Consider the following 17788-nt stretch of genomic DNA (forward strand, 5'->3'; position numbering starts at 1 on the left):
TATGAACAAGGAGATGAGTTGGGGTAGCTAATGGTCAGCTGCAAGGGAAGAAAAAAAGCAAAGAAAGAAAATTACAGATGCATTTTATTTAGACAAAGATGATTAGGTATTGGTTAGAATATATAATAAACTTAATTTTACAAAATTATGATTTATTTCCAAGTCAGAATTTGGGTCCTTCCTAAAAAGAAAATATTGTGTTATATTCCTTCAAAAAAGGGGAGGTTGACAAATCTTTTTACGAACATCACCCATATAACGTATGTACAATTCTGGTAGAATACAAGTCTGTAGTACATGAAATTATATGTATTTTTTTATCTGTCTGATGCAAACAAATTTGCAGTATATATTTTGTGATTTTATTGTCTTGAAAGAAGTTTTAATTGAATTTCCTTTTTACTAATCTTTATGGTCTGATATATTTATGTTAAGCAAGCATTTAGTCTTTGTTCCTAGTTGTGTTAATTTTGGAAATTTCTCTTTCCTTTGGTGGTTACTAGTAGAGTGCATTTCATACCATGTTGCCTGTAGTGTACAATAAAAGAAATCAATACATTAATATTGAGATCTAATAGTTGTGCAGTGAAATATAAATTGTCAGTGGTTAGCAATGTTATTTCATTAATATGAAAATTCTCTTCCAGAAATGCATAGCAATATTCTTAAGGTTTGTAAGACATGTTATTTATGGTATACTCATATTCATTTGTTTTTATTTGGTTTTGCTGGGTATATATTTGAAATAAATATAAATAATTTAATCATTCTTGCATCTTAAGTCTATTTATGTTATCCAATATTTATTTGTTTTTTTATTTATTCTTTATTGACTGGCTAAACCCAACTAGGCCAGTAGTCTCTTCTGGAGGGAGATGAGAGGTAGTACTTATACTGACTAGGGGAAAATTTGGCCAGGGCACCAAGAACCTCCCCCTACTCTTTTGTGATATGGGATCTTTTACAGCCACCTGAGGTACCACCAATGCAGGTAACTGGGACCACATCTCATCCAAAGACAGCACGCTCAGGAGTACTGCACAACCCGTATGCAGTATTTCAATGTCAGTACCAGAAAAATTAATCCAAATACCTGATATGGAAATAAACCCCAAAGCCTTCTGATTTTACAACACCAAAAGCAAAAAGTTCAAACTTTTGAGCCACTGATAGTGTTGCTGTGTATCAAAAATGTATGAATGGTTTAAACTTTATAAAATAATATAATATAATACTGAGTATTATGATCAGGCCTTCAGTCATATCCAGGTTCATGACATGGATACTAAGAAATTCACCTCCAGAGAGAAGCTTGATATGAATCTTTTGGCATCCATGTTGATAACGTAATCAGAGATCTAATCATAATTCTTCTTGGTACACGGAGTTTTACCTGATCCATGTACTACTAGTTACAGATAAAACACGTTGTACTCCTGAACTTTTTTATCATCTTTTAAAATTGGAACATACTTTAATGCTGCCAAACAGAGAGCCGTCAGAAATGAAGTACTGCTTTGAAGAACAAATGCCCTTAAAAGCAGCTACTTCGTTCATGCAGTGTTTCTAAGTGTGGCAGGTTAAGTTTTAACAGCTTTTCAAAGCTGTTTTCCCTCCTGCCGGTGTTGCTTGCTGGCTGCCATTCTCCACTATCAGTCCTTAGTTTGAGAACCCACCTTAGCAGTATTTGAGTCCTTTACAAACTTTTAATTACCCGGAACACGATTAACTTCAGGGCAACCATTAGAGAAACACTTTAACACATTGATCTGTTTCTTGATCTTGGAATGTCATCACGTTACTCCATGAACTACATGATAGTTACGCATGAATCCTCGTGCTAGCATTTAATAAACATATTAAAATCAAAACACCTTTACACTGGCTACCATATCCTGCAAAATCAACAGTACAGAAGCATGCATGAATGACCTTGCAAAGTGGCTGCATCCTGAGAATAATTTAAGGGCAGTAGTACATTAATCGTGGCCTGGAAAAGAATCACAGACGTACAAGAATGTACTACAACTAAGTGTTGCACAGATCACAATGAAGTCTGTCTGTCACAAGGAGCATTGATTTACACATAGACAGCGTATGATGATGGTGATGAACATATCAGGCTTTTTTTAATTTCCCCAGCAAATGGGGAGCTTCAATCCCACCACCTCTGCAAAGTAGCTATTTCTCTGCAGAAACAGGCCATAGTCAACAGCCTCTATCTAATGGCAGCACATATTTCAGGAGATGCTAAGTGAATGACAGATAAACTCCCCAGATGCCACCTTCTCTTCATCCTCTTCCTCGTACCACAGGACTAGTCATCACTCAAAGTATGGTCAGCAAGATTTTTCACGTGAGGCCAGCCAGTCTGTAACCTTTCTATGTCCTCATCAGATGCAGTTGTCAGTATTTCTCACTCATACCTCCTGCACAACAACCTGCAAGGGATGCACTGGTCCAGCTGTGGTCACAGGGTCTTTTATATGTATTCTGCACTGGCCAAGCTGTGGCTACAGGGCCTTTTATGTGTGTTCTGCCCTGGTCTGGCTGTGGCCACAGGGCCTTGTATATGTATTCTCACTTATACCACTGATTCCCTGATTTATCCAGAAAGCCAAGACACATCAGGGGAATGTAATCCTTATAGCCCCCTTTTGGTCCTGTCAAACCTGGTTTCCAGTGTCAGTCCACCACCTTCTGCCAGGCCCATTCCAGCTCATTCACCCCAAAATTCTGCTACCTCAGCCCCCATTACAAGTCTTACCCAGCTCTGAGTAGCATAAAATTGTCCACATGGCTTTTCGAGTTCTTGCCATAAGCAGCAGACCTTTGTATGCCATGAGCATTGTCGATATTTTCAGATCATCAGGGAAAACATCTATTAAGAAACTTAAAGAGCAAGGGATATATTTCTTTTTATGGGTGTAGGAATGAAATCTAGATCCTAAGTTAGTCTCTGTTTGTAGTTTTGTAATATCTTTCAGTTTTGTTGAAATATATTTAAGAGATAAGAGATCACTAACTAACATGCCAAACAGCCTCAAGGCCCTCAGTTATCTGAACAGACTGGCAGCATTTCCTGTACTCTATCTTTTAGACTCCCCGGTGGTGATCTACGTCCAGCCTTTCAAGCCATGGAACAGCCACCCTTTCTTTGGAGACCTGTATCATGGTCAAATGTGGACCAAGGCAGGGGGAATGGACCCCCCGCCCTGCATCCAGCCAACTAGCCAGCCATACCACTCTTCCATTACTTGTCTCTCTATCCACAATTAACATCAAACAGTGTTCATGCCCGTTAATGTTCATACTATTTTGTTCTTTTACTTTCACAGTGATCAGAGATTCATATTTAATTCAAAAAGTTTTATTAAAAATTTTGCAGCAGTCACTTGATGAAAAAAAAACACTCAGATTATTCACAACCAAATAATAAATGCATTCAACAGTCAACCAAACAAGGAGACCAAAAACTGTACCCAAAGAACACGGTTCTTAAGATGCTCCTGTTTACTACAATCAGTTCTGCCATTTACAAAATAACTACTTTGAGATGCAAGAACTATTTATATATGTATATATATATGTATATAATCACACACACACACACACACTGCTAGGTTAGTAGCTCTCAACCTCTTTGAGCAAGAAATCTGGCAAAGCCATAAAAATTTGGGGGGGGGGGACAAAGGCCTCAAAATAGGGGCAGTTTTTAAACATTGCTCCTGCAAACCTAGAAAGTTGATAGAATGAAAGGTTTTGCATTAGCATGAATTTTCTGATGGTTTTTAAGTCTGAAACTCAAATGCCTGTCATTATTTTCTGAATTCAGTCCTCAGTAATTAGCTAGTGATTTGCCAGAAAACCCAAATCTTTTTAAGGAACCGACACAAAATATAAGGCAAAAATATGAACATTCTGCAAAATGGCAGATAAACTCCCCAAATGCTGTGGATATAGCCAACCTGCTGGCAGACAGGTTCAGTGAAAATTTCACATCTCTGTCCCCCCACCATCAGTAATCTATGATATCCCCAGCACCTGCCCCCACCCCTTATCTCTAGGGAATAAGTCATTACCGTCCTCTCCAAGGCCAAAAACGCAGCTTCCATGGGATCCGATACCATCCCAGGCTGCATCCTGCATCAACTCAGGTTGGAACTTGCAGCACCATTAGGCTCCCTAGCCAGCTTAAGCCTGAGTACCGGTTTCATCCCAGCTGAGTGGAGGATGGCCACCATCATCCCTCTGCACAAAGGTGGAGCATCCACTGATCCAGGCAGTTACAGACCCATCAGTCTAATTAGCAAGGCCATGGAACGCATTATCATGGACCTCATTAACAAGGACATCGGCAACCTCCAAACGGTTGATCACACACAATTTGGTTTTGTCAAGGGGAGATCATGCTTGTTAAATTTGGTAGACTTCTTTGAGTAAGTCACCAAAGCCAGGGATGAGGGGAAGATGGTGCATGCCACTTACCTTGACCTAGCCAAGGCCTTCGACACTATTCCCCACTCGGGCATAATAGATAAACTGTCCTAGCCTGGCATAAATCCATATGTGACCAGACAGGTAGCTAACTTGGCTCACTAATAGAACTCACTCAGTCAAAATAAGGGAAAGCTACCTTAAGTAGTAGACCCATAACGAGCACCATACCCTAGGCATTGGTCTTAGGGCCTCTGCTGTTTGGAATATACTTCTCTGAGGTGCAAGCCCAAACCAGAGATCTGTGGCTGACCAAGTTTGCAGATGATTGCAAGCTGGGCACTGTCATCAACTCCCCTAGTCATGTAGATATACTACAAGAAGGTCTCACCCAGACAAATGACTGGTGCCAGAAACATGGCCTCAAACTAAAAAAAAGTGCATCATCATCATCCCCTTTGGGGAGAGTCACATCTCCGCAAATTATCACATTAATAACAATGTCCTAAGCACGCAAGCAGTTTTGAGGGACCTGGGCACCCAAGTTGACAGCAGTCCAGCTTTTAACCATCATGTTGCCTCCATTGTATGGAAAGCTTTCTACATGGCTCACCTCATTAGTAAAGGTATTTCATCCAGGAACAAGGAAATCATAACTTCCCTGTATTCCTCCTTTACCAGGCCCATCATCGAGAATAATTCCCTTTTTGGCATGCACCTCACAAAGCACATGCAGCAGCTGGAGAGATTACAGAGGTTCCCAGCCAGGAGACTTCAAGGCTTCAAAAATCTGTCCTAAACAGGCTAAAAACCCTGTCCCTCTACTCCGCATCATACAGACTCCTCAGAGGTGATCAATGTCTGGCATACAGCGCAGTGTTTGACCCCACCTTGATGAAATTGCTGCATATCCACAATCCAAACCCCACTTGCTTGACCCACATGCAAAACCTCAACTTGGTCTGCAACATCAATAGGACTTGCTGGTTGGACAGATTTGTTTCCCAGAAACTCCCCATCTGTGGAATGGACTCCCTGTCCACATCATACAGAGCACTTCCTTATCCCTGTTTAAGAGGAACCTGGATGACTGGATGGGAAATAGATAATACACCCCTGGGATTCCACCTATGTCCCTGTTGGACAGGGGCATCGTGTGTTGATGTGTGGCAACATGGGCTATTTACTGGCTATGCTTATAAGGACCTCTGGGCCAGTAGCCTAATAACTTGCTATGATCCTCTGATCCTAAAAAATCTGGACAGTTGAGAGCTATGGCTATGTTGCCTCCCCAACACTAGTTCTGAAGTACACTCACTTCCAATTCTTCCATACCCACACACTCACTGCTTTGCCAAATTTTTCTGAAACATTGTCTCTGATTATCAAACTCTGAAGTTTACACTCCTGCTGCTGATTCAGATGATCATATGACATACTATTTGAAGATCACCGATATCCACATCTAGAAAATAATGACTGTCTCTTTAAATCACCAGATTAACTCGTGCCATCTCTTTAACTACTCACTATTTTGAACTCTTTCATATAATCCAACTATTTTAGTGTTTAAAAAAATGGAAAGCAAACTGTGTTTTGTTAAGCAGTGTTTCACCTTATCAGAATTGATATTACTAAAAGCAATCAAAATCTATCAGATACAATATTTACTCAGAGTATGTAAGGTTTGCCAACAATACTTTCCACCTGTGCTTAAAGAAACTCATATCAAAATATGGCACTCTTCACTGACCTTACCCTCAGAAGAAAAAATATAATTAAGCATGAACACTACTTGCCACAGTACCTGCTGTGCCCACCTGTTTCACAGCACACTTCTGCCTGAAATTTCAGCCTTTTTTGGACTCCTTTCCTGGGCATGACATGCAAATTCTTGTTCCAAATATGGACGTAAAATAGCTTTTGAGACTGCCGTAATTTCATGTTGCACTCATTGTGGTGTTTGTGACACTCTCCAAAAGAAGTGAAACAAGCAAGTCAAATGGTTTTGATGCTCCAGATGATGCAATCTATTTATTTCCATTAAGCAAGTAAAATGGCTCCCCAAAAGAAGTCAAACTAAGTAACACTGCTGGCTCACAAATTGCTGCTGCTTGAGTTCAAAAAAGAAAAAAAGAAAATGCTGAGCTTTGAAGCTCCAGGAAGCCTCAGTATCATTGGCTCAACTCAAATATAGAGCCATAGAACCAATGAGAGAGAGACTTCCTGGGGCAGGAGCAGTCAACAAGTGATGCAGATCATAAAGCAGCTGCCTTAATTCACTCTTTCTATGGGGGTGAGTGAAACAGGGTTTTTCATTTATTTATTTTTTGAACATTTACAGCCCCCTCCCCCTGCCAGCACCAGACCCTAGGTAGCTGCCTAGGTTGCATTGTGCTAGATCCAGCCCTGTTTCCTTGTCCTGTTGTTCCTTCACAAAACAAGTGATTCCTCAAATACCCAGCTAAAAGATGTAAAACATCATCAAGAGTTAAATAAGACAGGCAGTTATGATGGATTCAAATCCAAACATACCCCCTACCTCTGGAACAAGCTTCCAATACTTGTTAAGCAGAGTAGCACCCTACTATGTTCAGGATTAATGTAGATAATTGAATTGGTAACAGTAGACTCCCCACCATCACTTTTCTATTGCACTTGGTAACAGTAGACTCCCCACCATCACTTTTCTATTGCACTCCTAAAGGCTGGAGGCAACTTTTTAATATGGTTTATTGGCTAGGCTTGTAATGGTCTGTAGATTGGTTACCTCATATCTTTTGTTGAACCTGTAGACTTGTTTAACAAAGATCTCAGCTAGTTCTTTGCGACACTCATGGCAACTTTTTAATATGGTTTATTGGCTAGGCTTGTAATGGTCTGTAGATTGGTTACCTCATATCTTTTGTTGAACCTGTAGACTTGTTTAACAAAGATCTCAGCTAGTTCTTTGCGACACTCATGGCAGCTATCTTCTTTTTCTGAAGGACAATAAGATTTTGTTCAAGCCATCTAGTATCCAGTGACAGACCACTTTCTGCAATGGTATCTTCACTTCATGTTTGAGAAGCTCATCTGAACTCAGGCTATACTGTGAGGAGGCCATTTTTCTTAGTTGCCATTACTTGCAGCATGTATTCATACAGATAAGGTAGATGTCCTTAATAACCTTTCTTTTGTGCTCAACGTAGTCACAGAGACTAACGTAAACCAAGCCATCAACCTCCCAGTATAATTTCCATTTTGTTCCCAGAAAGGCAAATGCCTTCTGCACTTGTCGACATTTACAAGACATCTGCATTTTTACCCTAATAGAATGCAACCTTTAGAACAAGTGAACAGTTATTAATCTCCTGCACCCCCCTGAAAAAAGGATGAGGGGTCAAAGTGTGCTAAATAATACCCTTCGGGTGGTTTGCAGACTGCATAAAGTTCTGTTTCTTGAATGAAGGTAGACCATTTCCAAAGCCCATTCCATCAGAACCATGGCTACAGCAGCTGTAGTTCTGCACAATGCCACAGTAGACAACACATGCTATTTGGTTTTCACTAAGTACCTTCACCAAACCTGTCAAACTAAACTTCACTTCCAGAAATGCTTCATATCGGATGTGAAGATTTTGTACTTACCTTCATGATTAGCTCTGTGTAGTGGATAGTCCAGCTTTGGTAACACTTTTCCATCCTGGCTTCTTCTGACCTTGGGACACCTTTGCCACTTTTGTTTCTCATGCTGTTGATGCTGGCCTGTTTTATGTATCTTTTCACTTTTTTGGGTGAATCTGTCTGACAAACTTGAGTGTTTGCAATTTTCCAGAAAAAAAAAATAGAGAACAAGACAGAGATGTGTGATGGCCAGCCTAGCCTGATAGAATTTTGTAGATAATTCTGGCATTTGTAAATATTTATATAAGCCACAGACTTGTGTCTTAAATGGAAGAAAATGGTGTTAAATATTAAACGTCAAAAATGTAACAACATAACACAATACATAAGTTTGGAAAATCTTCTCATGGAAATTTTGCATAGAGTGTTCCATACTCCTAGAAAAATAGCCAGATTTAACAGATCAGATGATATAACATGCTGGAGATGTTTAATAAAATGTAAAGCTGACTGGTCCCATAACATGTATGATTGTCCAATCAAGAAATGTTGGGATGATATTGATGATTTTTACAAGCTATTTTCACAGATTCTTTCCATTTGTCAAAGTTATTAATTCTTTTGAATGTAAATTAACCTATTGTCATGAAAAAATTAGACCTTTATCTTCTCTGGACTATTTTGGAAGTTGCTAAGAAATGCATCACAAGAAAATGGAATTCTTCTTTCACTCCAACTATTGAGGATTTTCTAACCCTGTTGAAAGACGTTGTGTTGTTGGAAACAAGAATCAAAGAAATGAGAATCTTTCCTAGGAAATGGATCAATAGTCCTTCGGATAAAGTCCTCTCTCTTATTGAGACTCTTAAAACAGACACAGCTTTACCTAATTGAAGAGGTTAGGAAGTATAATGACCTCATCTAACATGTGTAACTTTCTTAATTTGTATTATCTGATTGTCTTTCCTTTTTCATACTTTATTTGAGGCCATTTGTACACTTGTAAATAGTTTATTTATTTTATAATTGTTTGAAATATAAACGTTTATCATATTTTATTTGGAAAAAATTAATAACATTTTTTTGAACAAAAAAATAAATTAGATAAAAATATTTATTTAACTCCAAAAAAAAATGTAACAACAGTGCACTCTGCTGGAAGAAAGCTGGTAAGTCTTGTATGAATGTTTGATCTCAAACTCGGAGCCGTGATGTCTGAAACAGCAGATTCTTTCTGTTGTATTGATACCAGAGTTAATTGCTAGATTTTACATATATAATGTCTTTAATTACTGTGGTTTCCTGACCAAGTGCAAGATCAAAGCAATGTAAATGTAAAGTTTCTGTTAGCCTGGGAAACCAGGGAATTGTTAAGAATGATGTAATCTAAAATGAGTCAGCAGGATGTATTATCAATTTAAAGGATTTTCTCACAGAGAGAGAGAGAGAGCATTTTGCATTTGTCTTCAGAACTGACCACTCAACAGCACTTGCTTTCCTCTGTCTGTATGTAAGTAGGATCTTAGACTTTAGTGTTTCTCTTAAGAAATAGATGGAAAATAGTAAGTTTAGACTAGCTGTTTTCTATATTGATGTCAAAACTATTCTACTTTATTTTAATAATTTTCCTGTGACCTCTGAATTCTTGACTAGTACTGTGTAGGTAAGAAGTGTTGTCTTGTGTTCTTTATTATTTATTATTAAATATTTTTAAACCTTTCAACAGTGGCTGTTTTGTGTAGAGATAATTTAAGCTCTAAAGTACATTGCATGTATATAGTGATACTGGCTAAGTCACTCCAATAAGCCTTAAAAAGTTCTGGTCACACTTACTAATTGGATAATAATATTGCACAGTAATAGTTGGACACCCTTTGTTAAGGGCCTTTTTAGTAGCTGCTAAGTAAGGGTCCTGGTGGCAGTGATTACTACCTTATAGCCTGGACAGCAGGGGCACAGCTAGTGAACCTGTGTCAGCCTTTCCCAGGAGTGTCTGTGTGGTTTGTATATAAATCATATCTCAAAGTGTGTGTGTGTTTGTGTGTGTGAGCTACTTGGGCAGGGACACGAAGCACTGGTTGGACAGAGAGATTGCTAGGAGGACTTGGCTTGGGACTCTGGCTAAAGACCCCACTCTATACCTATGCCATTGGGGAGTCTTATTGGGGATCTGGAGAGAAAGGGAGAAACCAGCCCCAGACTGACTGTGATCTCTGTGTGCTCTTAAGGGAAATTGTACTTTACTGTGTGTGTACTTGTTATCCTTCCCAATGTGCACGCCCCTCACTGGTGTTAAATTGTACTTTACTGTGTGTGTACTTGTTATCCCTCCCAATGTGCACGCCCCTCAATGGTGTTAAATTGTACTTTACTGTGTGTGTACTTGTTATCCTTCCCAATGTGCACCCCTCTCACTGGTGTTAAATTGTACTTTACTGTGTGTGTACTTGTTATCCCTCCCAATGTGCACGCCCCTCAATGGTGTTAAATTGTACTTTACTGTGTGTGTACTTGTTATCCTTCCCAATGTGCACGCCCCTCACTGGTGTTAAATTGTACTTTACTGTGTGTGTACTTGTTATCCTTCCCAATGTGCCCGCCCCTCACTGGTGTTAAATTGTACTTTACTGGTGTGTACTTGTTATCCTTCCCAATGTGCACGCCCCTCACTGGTGTTAAATTGTACTTTACTGTTTGTGTACTTGTTATCCTTCCCAATGTGCACACCCCTCACTGGTGTTAAATTGTACTTTACTGTGTGTGTACTTGTTATCCTTCCCAATGTGCACGCCTCTCACTGGTGTTAAATTGTACTTTGCTGTGTGTGTACTTGTTATCCTTCCCAATGTGCACGCCCCTCACTGGTGTTAAATTGTACTTTACTGTGTGTGTACTTCTTATCCTTCCCAATGTGCACGCCCCTCAATGGTGTTAAATTGTACTTTACTGTGTGTGTACTTGTTATCCTTCCCAATGTGCACGCCCCTCACTGGTGTTAAATTGTACTTTACTGTGTGTGTACTTGTTATCCTTCCCAATGTGCACGCCCCTCACTGGTGTTAAATTGTACTTTACTGTGTGTGTACTTGTTATCCTTCCCAATGTGCACGCCCCTCTCTGGTGTTAAATTGTACTTTACTGTGTGTGCACTTGTTATCCTTCCCATTGTGCACGCCCCTCACTGGTGTTAAATTATACTTTACTGTGTGTGTACTTGTTATCCTTCCCAATGTGCACGCCCCTCACTGGTGTTAAATTGTACTTTACTGTGTGTGTACTTGTTATCCTTCCCAATGTGCACGCCCCTCACTGGTGTTAAATTGTACTTTACTGTGTGTGTACTTGTTATCCTTCCCAATGTGCACGCCCCTCACTGGTGTTAAATTGTACTTTACTGTGTGTGTACTTGTTATCCTTCACAATGTGCACGCCCCTCACTGGTGTTAAGTTGTACTTTACTGTGTGTGTACTTGTTATCCTTCCCAATGTGCATGCCCCTCACTGGTGTTAAATTATACTTTACTGTGTGTGTACTTGTTATCCTTCCCAATGTGCATGCCCCTCACTGGTGTTAAATTGTACTTTACTGTGTGTGTACTTGTTATCCTTCCCAGTGTGCACGCCCCTCACTGGTGTTAAATTGTACTTTACTGTGTGTGTACTTGTTATCCTTCCCAATGTGCACGCCCCTCACTGGTGTTAAATTGTACTTTACTGTGTGTGTACTTGTTATCCCTCCCAATGTGCACACCCCTCACTGGTGTTAAATTGTACTTTACTGTGTGTGCACTTGTTATCCTTCCCAATGTGGACACCCCTCACTGGTGGTAGTGGTGAGGATTGACGCTCCCAGTGCACGGGCATCACAGCTTGTCACTCTACTCCTAATATGTACAGAGCTGCAGTTGGGTAATGTGGCACCCTGGGCAGTCTTCAGACTGCCTATCCCATTGACCCAAAGTTGAAGACTAAAAATGTCTTTCACTCTGAACTGTAATTATAGTAAACTGCTTGCTGTGGTTACTATTCCAACATGCAGAGCTCCCAGAATGCAGTACAGCCATTCATTAAAAAAGCCAAAATATTACTTGTGGCTTCCTTTAGGAATGCCAGAACTGCCCCCTTGCCCCATAGACAACTGCTGATTGCACCCTGTAACAGCTTGCTTCCTGCTTTACCCAGCACTTGCTATAGCTCTGAATGCTTGTACGTATACAGTGCAGAGATGGGATGATTTCTGTACTCGGAGTATGAGGGGATGATTTCTGTACTTGGAGTATGAGTAGTGAAAGTATCTATTGTTTATGTCCTTGTTTTGAGAGATGATCCTGTCATAAGATGTCATCACTTCCTAAGTTCCTTTCTAGAGGGAAAAGTTGCAAGTTTTGTAGATTTCTGGACTCTGTTTAACCACTGGTGTACTGGACTTTAAAATAGAATTGGGGGCTTTAGCTCCACCATGATGACTCCATTCCCTTGTGTACTAGAATGTTTTTTAGAGGCTCTCGTCCATAAAATGACATCACTAACTATGATTCCATTGTTTTACAGCTGCACGAATGGTGAAGGTGATCTCTGTAGCACTCAGTGCTTAACAAAACCAGTCGTGACAACAAAGGAGCCACCAGGTAATAAGACGCAATTTGTTTGTGAGAATAGCATAAATCAGAAGTCACTCCATGCTTAAACTTTGCTTTCTTAAATATGATCTGTTGGCTGCATTTCTACTTTTACAGAATCCATGACACCTTGTGCTTCTGTGCTTTGGTGTTTCTAGATGTCCAAAGTACGGATTACCACATGACTGTTAGCTATAGACCCAACCTGCAACACTAATTTTCCTGAGTTTCAGAACATCACACATCTGAGCAAGTGTCCTACTTTGTAATTTTTAGATCCCAAACTCAGAGTATGACATCCTTGAGCCCCTCTTCCACTTTGAACTTCTGATATCCAGGAAGCATAGTGGAACATTTTAAACTGAGACATTTAATTTGGTTAGAGATTGGCTTTACCCATCCCATGGTTAACAGTTATATAGTACCCTAATGAGGATAAGTATGGTCATATTATTGATACTTTGAGGGGACCCATTTATAAGTTAAAGCATTTAGGAGCTGCCTCTTTCCATTAGTAGTACAGGGGGCAATCCTGGGGTAAATTATCTCTTTCTTATTGCTTAAGGTTAGTGATGTATGAAAGTATATAATTTTTAGTAGTCTTGATAGTTTTAAATATTTGAAAATTAATGTATTTGATGTATAAAGTTAGTTTGAAATAATTAAATATGCTAATGAACTAATTATTGTGATGACAGGAAATGATCTAACTGGCACCACAGGAGATTGTATAAAATGCTTTGGAACTGTCTTTATATATATATTTTTATGGCCTGAGGAAGCCTACGGGTGAAAGCGCTAGCCAAATAAAACTTTTAAAGGAAGGAATACGTTTGTCCACTTTCTTATCCACAGTGAAGTGAAGACTATCTGTGGAACGAGATGGTAGATGCTTGTTTAAGTGCCGAAAGGCTTTGATAAGGTTTACGTAACCTGTGAGACTTTGTGTGACTATAAGAACTGTAATATAGCCTTGTTTATGCAAGGCGCTGGTATCTGCCTTTGTACCCTTCCAGTATTTTTCTTGTTACTTGTTTGCGCTCTTTTTATAGGAAGAGGTACTTACGAATTAGCGACAGTGTTTCTATTTTTATTGATATCTCTTTCTTATCCATAGATCCAGTCTGTGCTTGAATATGGATAGGGATGAACTTTGTTTTGTCTGAATGAGGAGTCTGCGTGGTATACCTGTCCCTCCAAACTGTTATATTGATGTTGCAGAAGAGGTTTACATTCCTAGACTAAATATTTCTGATGCCATTTGACTTGCTGATATGCAGTAAATCCATCAGTACTGGGTCAGAGAATACCTTGTATGCCAGACACAGGTCACCACTTAGCAGTCTGTAAGATGCCAAGTATAGTGACAGGGCGTAAAGTCAGTCCATGTAGGACATATTGTTTAGGCCTTGTATCCTTTCAGTAAGGTATCTCTGTGGGTGTTCAGCTGTTGTTCCAGTTATTGTATATGTCTTGACAGATACATGCCAAATTATATTTGATGACTGGTCTAATGAGAGATAAGTAAAGGGGGACAATGGCATATCTAGATCTAAACAGTCTCTTTGTTTATAAGCTATGCAACATAGAAGGACTCTGTTACAACAATGGACACGCTATTCAAAAGTTAGGTCACTGTCCATATAAATTTCCAAATCCTGAACAATTGTGTGAACTCTTGGGGGCGTATTGTCAATGTGGTAATTTTTTGGGGTAACTTGCCTAAGGATACGGTAATGCATTTTTTTTGCATTTAGTTTTGACCTATGATTTTGGTACCAATTATTTATGTGGAGATTCATTTGGGGATTCCTTGACTGCTCCTAGCCTGTTCAGCCAGATCTCTTTGGTATTGGCTTTTACATCAGAAAAGTAGAAGCCAAGCAGGAGGTCTCCCAGCAAAGAAACCTGTGCTAAAGTGTTACTACAAAAATGTAGAGTCACAAAAGAAAGAGAACAAGCACAATGCCACAACTAAAGCTTCGGACAGAGAAAGCTATAAAGCAATTAAGACAAGAAGTATCACTGTTAGAAGAATATAGAAAATGGAAGCAGGCCATCAAAAGTACTTAGAAAGATACACGTAAATGCAATTCACAGTATCAGAACACACCAGGATTTATCATACAATGTTTCCAATAATAAACTAAAATATCAGTACAAGCAGAAAAACTTGGAAAGTATGAACAAACATCAACCTGGTTAGCAACAGGAAAAACTGTACTACTCCTTAAGGTTAACCTTCAAGCCGTCCTAAGAATTATAGGTTCATAGGTAGGTACTAGGCTATTGGCCCTAGGGCCTATATAAGCCTAGCCAAAAAGGTACACTGGCTTTCGCCACCCAAGAAAATTATTTTCCTGTGCCACTGTCGAGCAGAGCCACAGAAGTAATCCCTGGGGTGAATTTCCTATTTCCCATCCAATCATCAAGATTTTTCTTGAAGAGTGCTAATGAGGAGCTTTGTTTGATATAGATAGGTAGTTTGTTCCAGAGTATGGGAAGTCTCTGGGACAGGACTCTATCCCTCCAGCATGTTTTGTTTATAGTGGTGACAAGGTTTAGGTCCCTAGAGTGCGTAGCTCGGAGGGATTGGGATTCCTTTAAGTGGAGCATGTCCATCAGCTCTGGGTTTGACATAACTTTGTATGTTATGCAGAGATTGCCTCTGAGTAGGTGATATGCGACAGAGTAAAGCTGGACTTTTTTGAGACCGTCTGTGTAGGGCATCTGTTTGAGGCCGCTAATCCTCTTTGTGAGGTATTTCTGCGGCCTTTCAAGTTGTTGTAGATGTCTCGTGAGGTACATACCAAAAGGGGCGTTGTACTCTATCTTCTACTTCTTCTTCTTTCAGCTTTTCCAAGTTAGGGGTCACCACAGCGGACCACCTGTCCGCTCATGATTGGCAGTGGTGTTTTACAGTGTAGAGTTGCCAGCCTGGCGCCCAACCTTCCACAGAAGGCACACACATGCACACACTCACATCTAGGGCCAATTTAGAGTGTCCAATCCACCTACAGAATGTCTTTGGGATGTGGGAGGAAACAGGAGCACCCGGAGGAAACCCACGCGACCACAGGAAGGACATGCAGACTCCGCACAGAAGGCACCCCAGCTGAGGATCGAACCGGAGAACCTCTTGCTGTGAGGCGGCAATGCTAACTGCTGCACCACCATGGCCGCCGGGCATTGTACTCTATAATGGGTCTAATGAGTGACGAGTAGAGGGGAATTATGACCTCTTTTTTCCTGGATGAGAAACCTTTTAAGATGAGGTGTGCCACATAGAAGGATTTCCTGACTACTGTGGCGATGTGATTATCAAAGGAGAGACTACTGTCCACCTGAGTCCGAAGGTCTCTTATCACACTTTCGGTGTTAAGTAGATTGCCACCTATGTGGTAGTACATGGGTACAGAGTTTTTACCAAATGGGAGGACAGTGCACTTTTTGGCATTGAGCTTGAGGCCATGGCTTTGACACCAGGCATCTGTCTCAGTGAGGCCCTTTTGTAAAATGTCCACATCATTAGGAGTTTTGATTATTGCTCCTAGTTTGCAGTCATCTGCGAACTTCGTTAGCTAAAGACCTTCTCTGTTAGCCTGTACTTCAGAGAAGTAGATACCAAGCAGGAGAGGACCCAGGACTGAACCCTGTGGTACTCCACTTGTCACTGGTCTGAAGTCTGATTTGGAGTCTGTTACTTTCACAGTGTAGGTTCTGTTAGTGAGCCAGTTGGGAACTCATCTTGTGATATAGTGATTTATACCTAGTTTAGTGAGTTTGTCTATAATTCTAGAATGGGGGATGGTGTTGAAAGCCTTGGCGAGATCTAGATAGGCTGTGTGACCCACCTTACCCTAGTCTACCGCTTTGGTGACTGCTTCAAAGTAGTCTATCAGGTTTAGGAGACATGATTTGCCTTTTACAAACCCGAACTGGGTGGGGTCCAGAGTTTGGAGATTACCAATGTCTTTGTTTATAAGTTCCATGACGTTGCGTTTTATGGCCTTGCAGACCAGGCTCTTCAGGCTAATGGGGTGATAGTTCCCAGGGACCGTGATGGCTCCCTCTTTGTGGAGTGGGATAGCCATCGCTGTGCGCCATTCAGTGGGCACAAAGCCTGAGGTGAGGCTATGATTGAACATGGTACTTAGGTGGGGTGCCAGTTCGTTCAGTAGTTCATGTAGAATGCAGCCTGGGATGTTGTCAGGTCCCATGGATGCTGTGTTCTTGGCTTTGGAGAGTGTGGTTTTTACCTGTGCAGCTGTGATTACAGGAATTTTGCATTATTCTGGTATAGAGATGGGCCCTTTTAAGGGGAGAGAGTGGGGTAAAGTTAGCACTGAACCTATCTGCCAGGATGTTGGCAATATCAGTTGGTTCTGTATATTTGTAAAAATGTGTAGAAACAGGCAACCTGATGTCCAGATAGTCAATACTAACCACAGGAAACAAAGTCCAAGTTTCTTCTTTAACGTAAAAGTATTTTATTTTTCAAAAAGACAACGTTTTCGCTGTGACCCCTGTCACAGCTTCCTCAGAAGAAGACAAGTAAAACAGCTAAACTGGTCTGTTCAAATACTCAGTTAACAGGAAGTGACAAATAATTGCACTTCCTGCACTAATTTGACTCAATAAAAATAATGAATAAAATCATGAATAATCATAAAACTCCATTGAATTATCTATAAATATTGTATGATAAAAACAACATAAAAATATTCTTACTAGTGCATTTACATTAACATTGTAAAAATTATGCATTAAACCCACAAAATAATGTGCATATAGGCATTACCTAAAGTAGCTCCTTAGTTTAAGAACACATGAAATGTTACAGTTCTCATTGAGGCCATCTAGCCTAAATGCATCTAAATTCAACTGCCATAAAAGTTCGACACACTCAAGAACTATCTGAAAGGGCCTCCCTATCGGTTAAAGGTACTTGATCAATACCCATAAAACAAAATAGTGGTCAGGGTTACTGCTAACATGTTTTGCTAAGGCATTCTCTAAAAGAGGTTTTTATAGCATAAAGGTGCTGGTATATTCTCTCTTTTAGTTTACGATTGTTTTTCCTATGTAAAAGGAAGGGCAGGAATTACACAAAGCAATGTACACCA

General features: G+C 40.1%; 1 protein-coding gene across 1 annotated transcript in view; it reads left to right on the top strand.

The window, feature by feature from the left end:
- TNFRSF1A (TNF receptor superfamily member 1A) overlaps nucleotides 1–17788 on the top strand; it is a 931685-nt gene that overhangs the window by 738214 nt on the left and 175683 nt on the right. Inside the window, exon 6 of the mRNA XM_044079564.1 lies at nucleotides 12595–12671. Within this exon, the coding sequence (XP_043935499.1) occupies nucleotides 12595–12671 (77 nt within the window). The remainder of the gene's footprint in view (nucleotides 1–12594; nucleotides 12672–17788) is intronic.

The sequence above is a fragment of the Protopterus annectens genome, chromosome 8.part0, assembly GCF_019279795.1.
Source record: "Protopterus annectens isolate FY-2018-M chromosome 8.part0, PAN1.0, whole genome shotgun sequence".
Lineage (NCBI taxonomy): Eukaryota > Metazoa > Chordata > Ceratodontiformes > Protopteridae > Protopterus > Protopterus annectens.